This window comes from Mytilus californianus, unplaced genomic scaffold (genome assembly GCF_021869535.1).
Source record: "Mytilus californianus isolate M0D057914Y unplaced genomic scaffold, xbMytCali1.0.p SCAF_6, whole genome shotgun sequence".
In the NCBI taxonomy this organism is placed as follows: Eukaryota; Metazoa; Mollusca; class Bivalvia; order Mytilida; family Mytilidae; genus Mytilus; species Mytilus californianus.
Window position 1 is genome coordinate 10,178,596 of NW_026262712.1, and position 20,233 is coordinate 10,198,828.

General features: G+C 32.1%; 2 protein-coding genes across 3 annotated transcripts in view; one reads left to right on the forward strand and one right to left on the reverse strand.

The window, feature by feature from the left end:
• Positions 1-20,233, reverse strand: part of LOC127705292 (di-N-acetylchitobiase-like) — a 393,977-nt gene that overhangs the window by 36,990 nt on the left and 336,754 nt on the right. The window lies entirely within an intron of this gene.
• The window catches only part of LOC127705295 (myotrophin-like), an 85,164-nt gene continuing 68,097 nt past the window's right edge, over positions 3,167-20,233 (forward strand). The window contains exons 1-4 of one of the 2 annotated variants that reach the window (XR_007983814.1): positions 3,167-3,322; positions 12,231-12,341; positions 14,787-14,870; positions 15,809-18,335. Coding sequence is in view for 1 of the 2 variants with exons in the window: in XM_052209614.1 (XP_052065574.1) it covers positions 3,257-3,322; positions 12,231-12,341; positions 14,787-14,870; positions 15,809-15,895 (348 nt within the window). In the remaining variant the exon portion in view is untranslated. Of the gene's footprint in view, positions 3,323-12,230; positions 12,342-14,786; positions 14,871-15,808; positions 18,415-20,233 lie in introns of those variants that run through there. The other variant, XM_052209614.1, reaches the window with a different exon arrangement.

The window sequence follows — 20,233 nt, forward strand, 5'->3', positions numbered from 1 at the left end:
TCAATACTATAATTAATTCCAGCAGGAAAATAAAAGAAAGTTTAAGAATTTCGATTGGAAATAATTGGGAAATGATATGACCAGCATTGAGTTTTGAAGACAATCTTCTTTTATTGCCAGAAAAATGATTGGTTATGATGAAAGTCGAAAAATATCAGTTTGTCCAGAGAGCACCTATATAGGTAAAAACCCAGGATTGTGAGAGAAAAAAAAGGGACTACAAACAAAGGCAACTTCAGGAATCGGAAAAGTTAACTAGATGCTCGAAAGAGCCTGTTTTTCTCACCAAGGTCTATTCGCATCTTCAACAATGGACATGCACTCTCCAACATTGCATGTGGACTACAACAGCATTCATGGTGAAAATCTCTTTTTTTTAAACTGATTTTGTACTGCTAATGATTTTTCTTCTAAAGTTTCACTAACTATTATAGTTTTCAAGATTGCACTTTTTACGATTACGTTGAAAACGTGACTATGGGATAAGAAAAAGTTGGACACTAATTGCCGGAATGCAAGGCTATATTGGGGACCGTTGTGTTAATTACGAATGTGTCAATAACCTTTGGGTCTACAGTTACGTTGTGTTATTGTTACGTTAACCTAAATAAACATATTTAATGCATTTGAATGTATGCTGTGAATAGTATTATAGTTTGTACCATATGATTGTATGTGATATATTAAAAACAACTTGAAAACTTTTATTTATAAACAACTCAACAATTTTAACACTATTGCATACAGATTATATAGTTCATTTACAATGGCAACTTCTGCACATCCAGTATGTGCTGATGGGTGCATGTTTTACTGAGTCCGACGCAATTTTGAGGAACCACTAAAGTCAAGGCACCAATCACAAGCGAGTGTTAAGTAATTGTCAAAATCAGCACGTCGTTTCAGAATACTAGTACTCAACTAGACCACTCTGTAATTTCCCTTTTTAAAGTCGAACCAGCTTTCAGGGATCCCGCTAACATAATCAATCCCGCCACATTCTGTATGTATGTGCCTGTCCCAAGTCAGGTGTCGTAATTCAGTGGTTGTCGTTTGTTGCTGTGTTTAATATTTGTTTTTTGTTCATTTTTTGTACATTAAGTAGTCCGTTATTTTTTTCGTTTGAATTGATTTACATTTGTCATTTCGGGACCTTTTATAGCTGACTATGCGGTATGGGCTTTGTATGTTAAAGGCCGTACGGTGATATATAGTTTGTTATGATTTCTGTGTCATTTGGTCTCCTGTGAAGAATCGTCTCATTATCAATCATACCCAGCACATCTTCTGTTTTATATTCAATACCTGCCATGCCGCTTTAGGTGCAAAGTATTTATTTTTATTCTTGAAATATCTTCATGTTCGTATGTTTTGTTGTGGTGTTGTTATATAATCTGTTGTTTTCAGTTGCCTTCTAATATCGTTATTCCATTCATTAATTACTGGTGTTATGTCAGTAAACTCGCGAACCTGAAATATTTGCTCCTGGGTTGACGTTAATCCGCGAGTCTCCCAAATTGAACGAAAGCATTAATAATAGAAAAATAAACTTACAAAAAGGCCCAGAATTTTCTCATATAAACAAACTGTACACATACCACATCTTCTTATATCTATGTAGTTATTCCAAACCCTACAAGCTCACCCTATAAGACAGCCATCACTCGTAACCAATTCAACCGTTATGTTTACACATCCATACCTAGACCTGACAGCAAAATAAAGCGTTAACAATGCTCAGTTTCGTTCATACTATTTTTCGTCGTGATTTTTCTAAATTTCGAATTCCCCGGCCAAATTATTTTTTTGGGAGGTGACAATTTTGGGGGGGATTAGTTTTCATTACTTTTTTTCCCCAAAAAAAACAAACCATTTTACATTGATTATTCTGATTTATATATATAAAAGCAACAAAAACAAATACTGATATGGCTGGAGATACCGTGACACCAAACAGGGTGTGTAAATTAATATATATATAGCTTATTAATTAAGTATTGTGCAACAGCACAGTACTGAACAACAGCACAGTATTGCGCAATAGCAAGACATCTTCAATTGAAAATATTATAAATACAAATCTTTTAACCAATTTCAATTGGGATTAATTCAGAGTCTTAAGTTTTGGTTCTAACCTTGTATTACTATTTTGGGCCCAATTTGTTTAAATTGTCTACATTGAGGTCCAAAGCATAGGTCCAAAATTAAAAAAATGAAATGAAAAAGATTTCATCAAAAACTGAATTAATATGGCGCTATATGATATGCTAAGTCTAATTGCGCATTTAGATTTTTATTGTGGATCCTGTTTTCAAATTATATTTTTTGGTGTTTTTTCTATGCGGAATCTGGGAACAGTATATCTATATATATATATATATGTTCCTGGCTGAATCTAACCATGTCGTTGGATTTTGGATATCAGACCAAACTAGATGAATTAAATCATAAATGTCCCATTTCAAATTTTTAAGATCTTTGACTACATTGGGGGTCTCATTGGGGGTTCTGAGTCCGAATCCCGCTTACGCGTACTGTTTTGTCAGATTCCCGTATCCCGCTTACACTATGTACGTAAGCAATTCTCGTTTTTTTGTAATTTCCCGTGTCCCGCTAGACTTCATTTTCCGTTTTCACGGCACAATAATTTGACTTTCACGTGTCACACTTACAAATAATCGGCAATCACGCGTCACGCTTAGACCCCCAATGAGGCCCACTACATTTATTTTGTTTCAGATACTTATATTTTGTAAAAAATTTGATCACAATCCAAATTCAGACAGTATCAAGCTTGAATATTGTGTCCAAACTTGCCCAAATGTTCACGGTTCGACCTCTGCGGTCGTATCATACGTACTGCTCTCGGTGAAGAATTTTATTGTAGATGGTCCGAGTTGTCTCTTGGCCGAGTTGTCTCGCACTGGGACCCCGCCCCTCCCCTTTCCCTCTTATTTTGACACACACACTATGAATGGTCTATGTCTTGGAAGAAAGACAATATTTATTTCCGCAAACACATTTACGTTAATGATTTTGGCACTGTAAAACAAGACATGTAATGTTTTTTCTCTTCAAATTTTCCGCAAAAAAAAGTTTAATATGTCAAAGTTCCGGTTTCTTAGAGTAATTTTGATTGGTCGACTGTGTAGAGAATGACTAATCAAATCAATCTTCTCATTTCATCCTTATCAGGAGTGACTGATTAATTTCCGGTTGCAGACAAAAAAAAAAGGAAAACTATCTTACATTCGAAATGACTGATTTTTTGTGGGCAGTGAAGAATGGCGATTTAGGCGCGGTACAGAGTTTTGTACAAGAGGTAAAAGCAGCCAATATGTACGCCTATTACTCCAAATCTTGACTGAACTTTACTCAGTGAAGATAAAACTTATAGGATATGGATAATTTTTCACTCCTACTTGTACAGGTCTATAGCTTGAGCTAACTTGTACGGCTAAGGCGTTTATTTCCTGTAGTAGAAAGGGACATTCCCTCATCCTTTCCGGACAGAGAAAGGAAGAGAGGAGGGGGTTGTTACCATCGTGATGGAGTTAAATATAAAATAAGAAGAACAAGTAATCAAATCAGAGCTCCAGAGAAGCTGCGTATTTGTGTGATTACGCAACAAAGATAATTGAAAATCCAATTCAATTGCCCATTGCAGCGTTCAAAAACTCAATTCATGCAAAGGAAACCCCAATTATACAGTATGTCAAAACCATAACACATAAGTTCTTAACTCTTTTAGTCGCTATCATGTGCGTTATTTACCCTTATCTATTACATTGTCGTTGCATAAATCTTTTTATGTAATATTTATAATGGGAAATGCCCTTTCATTCTAAAAATAGAGCGTTACATCAAGCAGTTGAAAAGAGTCCCTGTTGGAATTTTCCGTTGCTCAAAACAGGTCTCACTAATTAGCACCAAGAAGCGTCAAGAAGCGACAAGAAGAAACAAATTTGCGACAAGAAGAATAATTTAGCGACAAGAAGTATAATTTAGTGACAAGAAAAGTTAGAAAACAAATTTAGCGTAAACAATCTTATTATCAAGGTCTTTCCACATCAATGTTCTAAATTATTGATGAGAAGCTACATCCAGTTTACTCAAAATTACTATTGGCGTCCAAGCTTTGGTTTCTTCATACTGATTCAATTAATATATGGTTTCTATATACTTTTGCCTGAAATAAGGAAGATAATTGCCAACTTCCGGTTTAGAAAATGTCACTTCGGGTCTCATATGATAGCTTTATTTATACTGATTCCAAAAATATATGGTTTATATATACTTTTGCATGTAAAAAGGGAGATAATTAGCTACTTCCGGTTTAGAAAATGTCACTTCCGGTCTCATATGACAGCTTTATTGACACTGATTCCAAAAATATATAGTTTGTATATACTTATGCCTGTAATAAGGAAGATAATATGCTACTTCCGGTTTGTAAAATGTTACTTCCGGTCTCAAAAGATAGGTTAACCTATGGTCATTCAAAAAATATATGGTTTCTAGGTACTTTTCCATGAAATAAGTGCAAAAAATACTACTTCCGGTTCACTCAAGGTCACTTCCGGTTGACATTTTTCAAGGTCATAGGTCAACCAACAGTTTGCAAAAGACCCTATGGCTTTATCATGTAACAAGTTGGAGTAATAATCAATTAACCTTAAATTGAATCATTTCAGGGACAATAACTCCTATAAGATTTCATTGGATTGTTTCAGACCAAATGTATCATATCTTAATCACAATTAGGCAAACATTTTGCACTTATTCTTTAATTTGTATCTTTAAAAGTGACAGAGGAGATCAAATAACAAGGAAAAGTCAAAATTTAGAATATGACCTTGACCTTTGACCTTGGCCTCAATTTCATTTAAATGAACCAAGGAACTCAAATCAATATACCTTAGGTCTCTATCACTTACCATTCATGCTATACATTTATATATCCCTAATGTCAAATACAGAAGGGGAAATAACTCTCATATGGAGTTTACGTACCGCCTCGGTCAAAATTGGACAAAACATCCTGAGGATATAACGAGCAATTCGGTAAAATAAATTTGTCGCTTTCTTTTACGGTTACGGAGGAGATGCAGTAACAAGGAAAACAGTGTTCGGGGAGATAACTCCTACAAAGAAAATTGTTCGGCTTAGAATGGGTGAAAATAAAAAGCGCATAAACTGTATGATATTATATAAGAAATATCTAAGCGACATCTTGCGAAACAAAAATTTTACGTGAGAACAAAATTAGGCAGAAGAAAAAAAAAATAATAATAATAATAATAATAATAATAATCAGAACAAATACAATAGGTCTTTCCACAGAAAAGTGGAAAGACCTAATTATTCTAAATAAATTAATTTTGAAACACACATTGAATTGTCTTTTTTTTTAAATGCTCGAAACAAGAGTATTAACTTAGTTAAGGATATGTTAAAGATAATATACCTTCAGTTTACAGCATAATATATAGATGAAGGAATCAATATTCATGTAGAGTTGGCATGGTTGGTGTACATGTATCAAAGTTAAGGTTGTAACCAAATTATAAGATATTTATTTCAGACTCATAAGGGCAATACATATATATAAATACATGACACCATTTTTTCTGTCTTAACAGGATAAAAGCAGTGTTCCACTAGGTCGTTTTCACAGGGCGGTCGGCATCGTTCTAAAGTGCCCTTTTCATGATTGGCTCCCTGCCCTTTTGAAATCCTAGCTGGAACACTGAAAAGGTTCAAATATTAACCTTATTAATAAAAAAAAATAAAAGGTATGTATATATACATGAATGTTTAGATTTTTTATGGATCCTTGATATAATCAGATGATTTTGTTTTCTATAAATCTATTATTTTAATAGTAAAAAACTTTCTTGTCGCTATTATTTTCTTCTTGTCGCTAATATTTTTCTTCTTGACGCTTCTTGTCGCTAATTAGTGAGACCGCTCAAAACACATGTTGGAGAAAACAGATTTCGATCTGCTCTGCGTTTATCCAATTAGCGTAAGTCATGTCATCATGATTATTTTTGTAATTGCTCGAGATTTATTATTACACATCATGCACATGTATAGCAGTGATTTAAAATGAAAGTAAATTTCTGGTAAAGATATTGAATAGGCATGTGTTCAGCTTCTTTTTGATAGCTGAGGGATATTTATGATGATAACAAGACTACATGTAGCTAGTGTTATCAGCAGAGTCCTCAAACGCATGGGTTTGTTCAATCAATTTCATTGGCGACTCCAGGGCGTGTTTGCCTGCCATTATCAATGGCTTATTATCTGACTCATAAGTTTACTCTAGATAACTACCCCTGCAAGTGTAGTAAATGAACATAAACATGATTATGAGAACATTTTTAGAACAACAAACACAAGTTTCATCAAGAACTAAATGAGTTGGAATAGTGATAGGTCAAATCATCTATGTAGCTGAAAAGTACCAGAAAGAAGTTCTTATAACATGTATAAGGGACTACAAAACCTTGATTTATGTAAACAAATATTATTTTTGTTTTAAAAGAGTACATATTTTTTTTTCATTTTAGTTGAGTGAACACACATACATGTACAATGTTTTGAGGTAAATGTAGCAGCTTGCTACTTTCTTTATATTTGGTCTAATTGTTCTATATGCTTGAGATAGTTGTCTTATTTGCAAGTGCAGTACAATCGTCATTTATCTATTTGATGTTGCAGGATTATTTGTAAATTGAATGTGGTCTCAATCATTAAACCACTCCATGGTCTTATCCTTAACCTGGTCAAGGTTTTGAGGTACATGTACATCTTTAATCTGGGAACCACTTATTTATTTTGAAAAAGAAGGTGTGACAAGCAGTACTAGTTCATATCATAATTACAACAACTGTTCAGCCATTACATTTAGTATACAAGTACGTACTTCCACCTAATGCGACGTCACTGACAATACGACGTCGACAATGGACAAGTACAATTGTTTACGTTCCCGCAATAATCTCAACAGATAAGACTGCAAAAATATCTATAGCTAATGTAACTGTTTACAATTTATTACATAAAAATTTAGCCACACCTACATACATGTATAGCTACCCCAAATAAACTGAAGAGTAATCATATGTGCTCAAGAAAAACAATTAGTTACTGTCCCACTAGTGACACCAGTTTATATTTATAAGTTGTGACAAAATACAAAACTGGCAGAACAGTTAAAACCGGACACAAATTAACTGACGTACAGTGAATAAACCAAATAAAACAGCTACATGTATCACATATACAATGAAAGAAACACAGTTAAGATGGGTGAGAATCTCGGTTTGACATTATGTCATTATAACATGCCTAAATCATTTTTCAATATCTTGTTGATGAAAAAACCCAATACATGAAGGAGCTTGGTGTTGGAAAACCCAATTTGATATTGGCTTGAGGGGTGAATTGGATTCACAGGAATTAATAATGCAATTGAAAAAATTATTTCACTTTAGGTGGTACCCAACACCTTGACTTATATTGATTTGGCTCGTTTAATTTTCGTAAAATTTTGACAAAATGTTTACTTTGACCCTTTGACAAAAATATAAAAATTTCAAAAAATTTGAACCAACCACTTTATCATGTTTATCAGAAAAATTTCATTGGTTATATAGCAGTTTGATAAACACTAATTGTGATCATTGAGAAGCTTAATATTTCCTTAACAATACAACGTGATTAAAACGTTTAGCTGATTTTTACAGAGTTATCTCCCTGTAGTGTTAGGTACCACCTTAATTACATAAAAAATTGTTGGTAAAAACCCCATTTTGTGAATTCTTATATGGAGCTCTGCAAATCTTTGTCAACTATTTAGTATTCTCTTACTTCCATTTCAGTTAGATCACAACAAAAAAGGGTACTTATAAAATGAGAAAGGGATTAGAAACTTTGTAAAACAAAATGAAATATAAGGAAAAGCAGCGAAATGTAACATAACATGATGAAATTTTATAAGTATATAATAACAAAACTATATGGGAAGGAAATTGACCATTTATTGGCTCATATTCTTTTAAAAAAGAACTGATACTGTGGTAAATGATGTTATTTAATGTATACATGTATATTTATTTCGTGTAAATATCACCATTGGCATTCAAGTATCTAGAAATTGAAAAAATAAATTTTTGTTTCAAATTTAATTTTAATCACATACTCCATGTACTCCATGCATGCAACAATTTGGTAATCTTAAATATATATGAAGCTGAAACTGTATATCATGTATATATCAGAAGAAGAACATTTGGATCATGCATATTTCCGAGCATCTTATTCTAATTGATATGTTTGAATTTTTATGATTTTAATTAATACGGTTGTTGTAAAAATACATGAATAAAATGAGATGCGGGCAATATAACAGCACCACAATAACAAACTAATGTTTAGTCCTCATATCAATAGTTGATCATTAAAGAAGAGGTGCATTATATCATGCTACATTAATAATTTGGTTTATAGACGGGTCTTTCTAATTACCCCCCTTAGTATTGCACATGTCCGCACTAGTTCATCGATGTTCGGTCGCCATTAAGGTCGTGAAACATTGTAAACATTAGAGAAAGCACGCTATCTGAACACACATAAATTTATTGTTGATACAACCAAAATAAATGATCTGAATTATTAAATTTGATAATTATCTCATATTAATGAGATAACACATTGGTATGCAATGTTGACGTTTGGACAAGAAGACTTCATAGACAAGTGTGTAATTTACTAGGAATAATCATAGTTGGAAAGGGAAACAGTGTTGACTTGTTTACCTTCACATGTTAATGTAATTGCTTGTTATGTAATAAACATGTATTACCCCAGAAGTTCACTTCAGAAGACCCGTAATTCCTACTTTGATAAGTCCAGATGCTCATAATTCGATACAATTTAATAATAAAAAGTAATGAGCAGGTCTATGATTACCAGTATATATATATGTGATTTAATATACAATTATCTTTTAATTTTCACTTGTTCATAACAACAATAATAAGAAGAAGACCAGGAATTATCGTCTCCAAGCTAGTTTATACACACTCACATTTAATGACATCCAAGACAGGAGATTTAGTCCACTGTTCATTGAAGAGTTTTTGATGATTTAATCTAACTTTTATTGTTGGGTTACAGTCTCATTGACATATATCACACTTCCTGAATTCTTTCATTCAAGTCAATTATGGAAATCAATTAATTAGAATAAAACAATCTCAGTTCTGGAGGTTGAATAAAAATGTAATAAAAAAAAAATGGAGGACGAAAAACACAATTTACAATGTAATTATACTATATAGTATTCAATCTGTATGTACATTGACATCCCGTATTAAATCTGATCTCAAATTTACCAATGCGGAACAAACAATAAGTATGTCATCAAAATTCTTTAAAGACGACACTGGTACAGTTCCACTTAAAACTTTAAATACTTTCAGTCTACGAATAGCACGCTCTACATGTATTCGTACATGTGTAATACGTCTAGTAGTTGTTACATCTTCATTTGAAAGCTGGGGTTTGCATTTTGTAAATGCAGGAATGTTTAATTTTACACGATGAGGAAAAAGAAAATCTTCAATTGTTAATCCACGATCTGCCATTACTTCGTCACCCGGCAATAAATAGTTTAAAAATCCACTCTTTTCCACGATAAGTTTGTCACTAGCTCTTCCGCCAAAAGATTTGGAAATAAACATGATTTGTCCATGTGGAGATATTCTAACTAAATATTTTGGGGTATTGTGCGACTTGTAATTACTGAAAGTTTCACTTCTAGTTTACAAGTTCGTAGGTCGTTGTATAAATGTTTCGGCAGAGTCTATAATTACAGTGGTGCGAGGGTAATTTTCTCTGAAAGATATCGGGACAACATGCTCGTATTGTTTCCCTCGGCAACCATGCAACTAAATCCTTAAGTTTTTTCTGCAAGGACTGGCATCCAAGCATAAAACATTTTACTAGCTTAACTTTTAGAAATTCCAAATCTACGAGCTAAGTCATCAAACAGCAAGTTTAGTTTAAGTTTCATCAACACTAGTAGTAACTGGTCGGCGACTTCAAGTTGAAAGTTAAATGTATTTACTTCTGACAAAACATCTGCTAACGTAAAGAATACTTCTTTACTTACACCAGTATATAACAAAGAGTCACTGTCTGTTACTATACTTATTTTTGAGGACATAGCACTAATTTCAATTTTGACTTGAATCCCCTTTTCTTCAGTCAACGCCGTATTCATTTGAGAAAAGGTATTCTGTGTGTCCGACCAGGATTTTGAATACATGTGATCCTGTGAAATCATATAATCAGAATCGACATATTGTGTTCCAACTGATGCCTTAGGTGGATTAACCACATTAAAATCACAAAAAGGTTCTGGAAGCAGTTCAGAATTAGACGGTCTTTCAGTCTGATTAATGTCAACACTCGTCTCGGTACTACTGCTTTCTTCCAGTAAACGTTTTCTTTTTCTCATTTCTGGTTCTTGTCTCGACAGTTTACATCTACCGGGGGTTGTCTGGCTTTCATACCCAAGATTTAATTTTGGGAAAGGATTTTGTTCCGTCGGAGCTCCGTCTAGAAAGTGATCCTAGCATACGAATACTTGCTTTGGAAGTGTTTTTCTATTTAAAGCTTTAATCCACTGTAATCGTTTTGTCTCATTAGCGGGCATAACATGTAGTTTAAATGGAACCAAACTAGAACAGTCTTCGTGATTTTGTCCATGTAATTCACAAAATGATACGTTAAAATTCCAATCATTTAATTAACGACGATTATTAGAACATCCATTAACAGCACAAATCATGTTTATTTCCAAAGCTTTCCTATATTTTTCGTTATTTTCCATGGTCATATGTACATGAAATATGTGAAACAAAAACGTTATAAATGACCGATAATTATATAGACTATATAGATTATGACTGCACGTGCGTTATCATTCACGAGTGCTATGGCCGAAGTACCACGTGACCTCTTAATGGCAGCGCACATGTTTTTGAGATAAGACGTGGATTAACCCGTCTATAAGATGCTAGTAAGATGTACAAAATGTATATATAACTGTTCATTGCTGTTTGGAAGATTTCATCTGACCTTGACCTTATTTTCATGGTTCATTAGTCAAGGTTCAGTTTTCGTCATGTGGTTTGTTTCTGAGATACTTTAAGCAATTGGTTTACTATATTTCAGTGAAAGGAATGATTTTATTCAGCTTCCATGTCTGTCTGAAAGATTTATCTCACCATGCTCACCTTCAATTCATGCTCATTTATCACTGCAATATTACATTGTATTAATTTAATGTAAAGCTAAAGCTTGTAGTAAAAACTTTTATTTTGATTTTCAACATAAAATCAATTATGAACAATAAAACATGCTTCACATTTCAGGGGGTCCACTGTTGTTTAAAACATTGACAAGAATTTAGATAATACAGATCAAACAGACTTGAGTGTCTAAAATTATACTGTTGTGTGGTTGTAATAATGATAACTATCAAGAGCACCTGCCACCACACAATTGCATAAACCTAAACGGTCGGATTCTCAAGTGCTATTGGGCTAAAAATATATTATTTCATTTTGATTTCGTTGTTTGTTTTTCTTCATTTTCTATTCTGTTTCATTTCGTTATATTTCGTTGTCTTTTGTCATATTTTCGTTTTGGTTTGTTTCAATTCTGTTTCGCACTTTATAAGTACCCCAAAAAGAAAGCTGACCAGTGTCAATGCCTACCTAATCTCAACTCTGTGATCAATTGCATATGTTTACTTCTTATAGTCAGTGCATGAACATTAATGTAATCAATCAGTTGATAGTTTGTATTTTTATTTAGCATGTTTAGTATATTATACTAAATAAAAATACAAACTATGAACTGATTGATTACATTAATGTTCATGATGTTACATCCCATGCATCAGTTCATGATGTTGCATCTCGTGCATCAGTTCATGATGTTACATCCCATGCATCAGTTCATGATGTTACATCCCATGCATCAGTTCATGATGTTACATCCCATGCATCAATAGCTAAAACTCGACCAATTGCCTGGTTCTGTCTCAACATTTGTTCCACTTAATAACAATGATTAAATACATAAGGTCCATTGGAAACTTCGTTATAAACAATTGAAATATCTTGCAACAATTTGTTTGTTTATTTCAGGGAGTCAATTTGAATGAAGAAATAGAAGGAAGAACACCATTACATTATGCTGCAGATTATGGCCATTCAGAGGTTATAGGATATCTGGTGGATAAGGGAGGGCAAGTTGATGTAAGTTCAGAGGTTATAGGATATCTGGTGGATAAGGGAGGCAAGTTGATGTAAGTTCAGAGGTTATAGTACAGTCAGGGGTACTACTTGTACAAGTAATTTTTATTTACTTGAAGAAGTAATATTAATATACTTCTTTAAGTAAATTTGTAGGATACTTATACAAGTGTATTTTATTTACTTGTATAGGTAAACACAAAATTGGCTTAGTTATGTCCCTTAGACATTCAGATTTTTTTACTTATATAAGTGAAAAAGTCATCCTATCTTCTTTTCTTGAATTCTTAGGACTTCTTTGCTCTAATAGAATTGTAAATTGTCTGTCCTTTGCAGATGTCTTAACTAATCATTTAAGTGTAATTTCATGGACAATGAAAATCTCATTTGTCGGTTATCTTCAGAACACTGCTCATTTACAAGGAGCAATTTTTGAAGGCCTTGCCAAATACTTAAGATCTTTGCGCAATCAGTTTCTTTGTTGAATTAATGAGAAAAAACATTGAACTCTAATAAAAAATTATGAGCTAACCCGGGAAAAATCATTAAAGGCATGTTTTTACATCTCCAAACTTGAGAAATTTTGTGGGATTGTAAAAAAAATTTACTTATACAAGTGAATTTTTGAGAAAATTAAGGGGAGATTATTCAAACATTATAATTAACTTATATAAGTATATTTTTTTTACTTCTTCAAGTAAATACAGATTACATGTACAAGTAGTACCCCTGACTGTTATAGGATATCTGGTGGATAAGGGAGGGCAAGTTGATGTAAGTTCAGAGGTTATAGGATATCTGGTGGATAAGGGAGGGCAAGTTGATGTAAGTTCAGAGGTTATAGGATATCTGGTGGATAAGGGAGGGAAAGTTGATGTAAGTTCAGAGGTTATAGGATATCTGGTGGATAAGGGAGGGAATGTTGATGTAAGTTCAAAGGTTATAGGATATCTGGTGGATAAGGGTGGGCAAGTTGATGTAAGTTCAGAGGTTATAGGATATCTGGTGGATAAGGGAGGGCAAGTTGATGTAAGTTCAAAGGTTATAGGATATCTGGTGGATAAGGGAGGAGAAGTTGATGTAAGTTCAAAGGTTATAGGATATCTGGTGGATAAGGGAGGGAAAGTTGATGTAAGTTCAGAGGTTATAGGATATCTGGGCAATAAGGCCTAGAGGGAAAGTTGATGTATGTTCAAAGGTTATAGGATATCTGATGGATAAGGGAGAGAAAGTTGATGTAAGTTCAAATGTTATAGAATATCTGGTTGATAAGGGAGGGCAAGTTAATGCAAGTTCAAAGGTAATAGGATATCTGGTCGATTTTGAAAAATCATAATAATAAATGCAAGAAATAATTTCTGAATTTACACCAGGGGTGTGGAAATATTTGTTGTGACCACTTGTCCCCGGGCAAGTAAAATTGTAAATTTTACTTGTCCGAAAGTAAAGTTACTTGCCCTTATTTCTTAATGAATTTTGGAATGAAGAAGATGTATTTTTCTGTAAACGTATATGTTTCTAAAACAGTTCTGAAACACAATAAAAATGGTATGCATGGTCTTTGTTTGCATATTAGAATGATACAAAGATAAGTTAATAGATATAAGAAGATGCGGTATGAGTGCCAATGAGACAACTCTCCATCCAAGCATATACAGCACTGAGCTACATTACAGTAGAAACCATCCCAAAACAACTCTAAATTAAAGAATCTAGAGTTTGATAGTTAATGAAGAGATGAAACAAAATAAATTATGAATTATTGAATTGTTGTTTGCACCCTCCTCCTTTTCCCTTCAATAAACTTTTGGTGAACCAATTATAAAATTTGAGATTTTTTAAGAACAACTTATTATAAGCTCAATTAAAATATTATAGAACTTTAAATCCTCTATTCTGTTTATTTTTATAATATTTGCGCTTTGCTGCTTCTAATTTCCGTATTTTTCCGTTGGTCAACTTCCGATCGATGACCTATCCAATGCTTATCCAACTTGACATTTAGTTTTCATACTTGAAAAATCACTGCTCGAAATTAATAATGACCATTTCCTTCTTACCATTGCTATAACCTGATCAACGATCCCGGATCAATGGGAAAATATCACAGAATATTAATGACACCAGGGTCCGCATACTTATTTTTTGTTGTTTTGTAATCAATCTATTTCTTGATCATTGATGTTGTTTTACTAAAACATGTTGCTTTCGTCTTGTTTTTTTATATTTTTTCTACTATTATGAATGAATTTTTTTGAGGATTTTTTTATGTGATTAATATGCATTAAAAATGTCAAGCAACATTTTTTTTACTTGTCCACGGGCAACAAAGACATAAAAAATTGCTTGTCCGGTTGGTCAAATGTATGAGTCAGGCGAGTCAGGCATGGCATTTCCACACCCCTGTACACTACATTATAGTGATCATAATTTGTTTAATATTTTCAGATTAAAGATAAACATGGAATAACACCTATATTAGCAGCAATATGGGAAGGTCATACAAGTAGTGTTAAAATTCTTTTACAAAAGGTAAGTTAGATGACAAAAGAGTTTTAGATAATTGTTATACAATGTATTTTTTATAGGAAATAAAGGATATGGTATTCACTTGGGGAAAAAACTTTCTACAGGCACACGAAAAATCTAAGTTAAAACAGGATTAATGCTGTTCATCTCAAATTCATAACCATGATAACACTAAAGCCTTCAATATAGAGCAAAGTCTGACATATCATTGCAAGTTATTTTGAACCTCATCACAAGTTTCAGTTCGTCAAAGTCTTTCAATTACACATACATGTGACACAAGAAAAATCACAGCAGCTACATGTAGTCTATAGCTAGATGAGTCTAAGACACACCATTTTCTAAACAATGTTTATTAATAATTAATGTCTTTATGATGTTGTTAACTGAATTTCTATAACTGTCAATAAAAGTAGATATTTTTTTACTTGGAGAATATGCCACAAACATATGAGACCTGACTGAAAAATCAATTGGGGGACAGACCAGAAACTTTCAATGTAACACAGAATCGCTAATACATGGACCTCAATGCACAATCAACGGATTCTGCAAATGTTATTCACAGTGAAAAAAAATAGTACATGTAACAACAATGGAGAACTTAGGACAAAGAAAAACACTTCACCGTTTTTTGTTACTCATTTTCATGAGAGGAGGGCCAAAGATTATGGGTGTTTCTGAAAAATTTTAAGGTTGATAAAAATAAAAGGTTGTTCTGAGAAAATTTTAAGAATGAGGTAAGAAATTATGAGAGGCAGAGCTTTAGTCTTTAAATATTTGGGATCAAGATATTAAACATTTAATGAAGTCTTACAATATTTGGTGTCAATATAATGTCTATTATAATATGATATTGGTGTCAAGATGATGTTTATTATTTTATAATATTTCGTGTCAAGATACAAATGTAACTTTTAATTGAAATAATTATTTTACAGGGTGCTAGTAAAGAAGGTAGTTCACCTGATGGGATGTCGTATTTAGAATGTGCAGAAAAAGAGGACATTAAGCAGCTATTACAATGACTGAACAATAACTAAAACTAATTTTTTTTTAAAATAATATTGTGAGAGCTTGAAGCTTTCACTATTTGTCATAATCAAGGTCATAAAAAATAATGTTGAATTTTGAATGTTAAGTCCTCATAAAAAGAAGGTTTGTGACAGAAGTGTGTTTATAGTTCATGTACTGCCATCACATTCATAAAATTTTAAGAATATATATTGAAAAAAAAAATTACGAATTTATTTCACACTGAAATTTTGTTTTAAAATATTAGTTTGATGAAGGTAAAAACCATCTTAAGCATGTCAAGTAGCTTCGTCAAGTAAAGATCAATCATAGACATAAGGTCTAGATTTATAATAAACTATTTTCAACAAAATTTCTTTTGACAATCAAATTAATAGCTAAAGATTCAAAACTTTATTTCAAACATTCTATTTGATATAGATCTTGTTACATTTGTAAACAAATGTTTTATTGCTGAAAATTTATACTCTATTTTCTCCAGCCTTTAGAATGTTGAGAGACTGAAGATTAAGTAATTGCATAATAATTATTAAAACATCAACATTGTGTTAATAATTTTTTTCATGAATGGATATTTTAAGTCTTAATTCATTTAAAAATGATTGCACATAAGTATTTAATATTAACAACGTTTTTAATAGATGTTTTTTTTTCTTCAGGAGAGCATCTATTAAACATCTATTTTTATGGAAAAGTGAACGTTACTTATTTTCTTGGAAAAACCATAATCTTTAACTTGATCACAAAATATTTAAATCTAAAGTTTGTATTTATAAAAGTGTCATGTCTAAATTGATATTACCAGAGCACAAGGATAATATTTTTTTTATACTTTATAGCTTAATTACCTTTGCACCAATACCTTGTCAGGCTTGTGTCATGTTATTAAAATATGTGAAACCTTTAAGAATGCAATTAATGAGAGCTACATTAAACTAATACTTAAGTATGGGGTATGCAATATGTGTTTCTTTTCATCCTGACTTGCATGAGTTTGAATGAAGAGAAGCAAAAGGTTTGTCTGTGCATGTATTTCAATGTTTTCAGATTTGATAAACGATGTGTGGTTTTCAGTATTATGTTCAAAATGTTATAAAAATTTGGCAGTTGCCTCCCTTTGATTGCTTGGATTATCTTAATTTTGTAATTAAATGAACAAAACTTGATATTTTACTTCTGTATGTATAACTTAAACTGGTTAATATTATTTATTGCAATATTTTATGCAATCAAGAATTTATATAATTCCTTCAGATCTAATATTTTCTTGTAAGTTAAGTCAAATTTGAACAAATAGTGGTAAGCTTAGATTGAAAAGTTATGACGTTATACTAATCATCGATAAAGTCTATTGGAATAGTTTAGATATAGCTCCAATATAGATTGAGTCGGTTTTGTGATATTTTTATTGGATTTTTTATTGAATAAAATAGTTTAAATATGTGTTTTACATCCATTTTGATAATAGATAGAAGTCTAACAAAATCATTTATATATACCAATCTAATAAAAAATTGAGGTTTTTTATTTTACAGTTTTTAGAATGACATGAAAATCTGAAAGTAAATTTTTTTGGAATTTTTTTTATGCTTTTTAAAGTAAAAAACAAAGACAAAATTTTAAAACTTGGAGTTTCGGGGAGTCTTATGACTTTGTTATACAATTAGAATTAATGATAATATCATGTAACATTTGTTTCTAACGATAAAAAAAAACTCTTAATGAATGACTCATCCATGTAACTACATGTTTAATAATGCCAATGGACTTTTGTCTTGACCTTATGTCTTGATAAATAAACAGACATATATGTAAGAGAAAAACGATTTGTTATAAAAGACACTGTTCCAAATATCAATTCAGTAAAGACAAATTTGAGAGAGAAGATGGGGTAAATGTTTTTGGATTATTTTTCACCATATTTATTAAACTACACAGTTCAGTGGGATTCAAAGTACTGCAAATGGGGTCCGAGGTGATGGATACAGTCCATGTTTTGTTTGTGCTTGTTAAATGTAAAAGAGGCACTGGAAAGGATTATTTGTTGTTCTCTTTAGGTCACAATCACTGTCATCGAAAAAAGGAACAGACTGCAAAAGTTTTCAATGTAAAACATTATGTGTCTTTCCAATATAGAATCAACTGGGTTATATCTTTCAATTATATGGTAGACTGTTTTTGAAAAATATTTTACAGTCACTCTTCAAAAAAAACATTTATTTGTTCAGGAGGTAAAATTTACCCTGACTGAAAATTTATGGCATTGTCCAACTTTTGTCAAAATTTGTTTAAAATGTCATTCTAATGTTTAGAGATTTTATTTTTTTTCCATTTTGTTGTCAAGGATACTTGTTGACCACAAAAAGATGGCAGGCTACTAAAATATTAACCCTTTCTAGGGCCTCTAGTTTTTGGTGCATATGTACTTGTCAGGTACAAACTTGTTATTGAATCACTTCTTATTATATGCTTCACAAATGTCAGTATTTATAATAAATTTTATAAAATATTATTTGCCTTAAGTTTTATTGAAATTGTCATTTTGTATAAAATTAATAGTCTCAGTGAAGGCAAAAGAGTTCTGAGATGTCATATAGTCAGCTGTTTAATACTGAAATAGAAAATTGCACAACTTTGTTTAGAAAGGTCACATTTTAGTTTGATTGTGAAAAAAATATATTAAGAAAACACTACAGATCCATTATAATAAGTTTATTTGACTTAAGGCCAGTATGAGTTTTTTGGCATCTGTAGTCTGTAATCTTTTTGTAAACATTTCTCTGAAACTGCACACTTTATTCAAATTAAGAAAAACATGCCCTTCATGGTTTAAAATGGAACTTAATAGTAAAATGCATCTAATTGGGTATTATTTTGAAACCATGAAAAATACAGATATATAATTGGAGAAAAAGTTCAGAATATCAAAATCTAACTACTTTCTATTTGTACAAAAAATTCACAAACACTTAAAGGCTTAATTGCCCTTCTACACAATCTGGCATTTTTTGTTGTTGCCCTGATCACTACAATAGAAATAAAATTCATGCAGCCTACATGGCATGTTGTAAACCGGTAATTTATAGTGGGAATATATTGGGTAATTGTTGATTAACAAAGGAAAATTTAAGATTGATTATTGGATTTATGGAAATACTGTACTATTATAAAGTGTGTTTTTGCAATGCTTAAACTGTGTCATCTTTGAAGATTATATGAAAAACATTGCATGAATTTCTTTACCTACATTGAGTTGAAATACAGTTTTCTCTGCTCATTCCCCATTTTTTTTTTTTGTTGCTTTGATAACTCGTGATATGTTGTAAACAGATAAGTTATGGTGGGAATATATTGATGTAATTGTTGATTGACAAAGGACACTTTAAGATTGATTAATTTGATTTATGGAAATGCTGCACAATTATATAGTGAGTTTTTGTAATGCTTATCTTTGAAGAACTGTGTTATCTTTCAAAAATATATATTTAAAAAAAAACATTAATTAAAATATCTGTATTTGCATTGAGCTGAAATACAGTTTTAAATTATTTTCTGTGCACTAATTCCGAATGTCAATTTAGATATATATCTCGATTTGCAGTAATGCATATATATGATTAAGTTGTTGAGCCACAATCCTTAACCCTTTTTGTGTCCAACCTACGGGCATTATGTTTTTTGGTCTTTCCGTCCGTCCGTATGTCCGGCTTCAGGTTAAAGTTTTTGGTCAAGGTAGTTTTTGATAAAGTTGTAGTCCAATCAACTTGAAACTTAGTACACATAATTCCTTGGATATGATCTTAATGCCAAATTAGAGTTTTGATCCCAATTTCACGGTCCGCTGAACATAGAAAATGATACTGCGAGTGGGTCATCCGTATACTATAGACACATTATCGTTCCTTGATTGTGACATCACCAAGCAAGACTTGAAGCAAAACTATCACGTGTCATTATTGGAACTATCATACAGTTAATAAGGACATGAGTCCCTTCCAGTCATAGTCGTTTACGTGCCTTTATGGGTTGATAATTGGATTTATAAAGTATTTGTATTAATTGTCAACTCATATTGAGATCTGTACTAAGTTCAGAGTGAATACACCCATCCGTGGTCAGTCAGATATAATTGGTATGTGGCATTATGATAAATAAATGCACCTCAATTCAAAACCCGTGACTACGTATTGGAAATGATCCGAACTTAATCTGACCGACATTAAAAGGCTTGCCAAAGGGGAGCGTTTGTGTGGCCAGTATGTACTTACAAAACCACGCCAGGTCGAGAGAAGTACCATGGTCTCTTCACATTGCAGAATGCCTGCAACAAC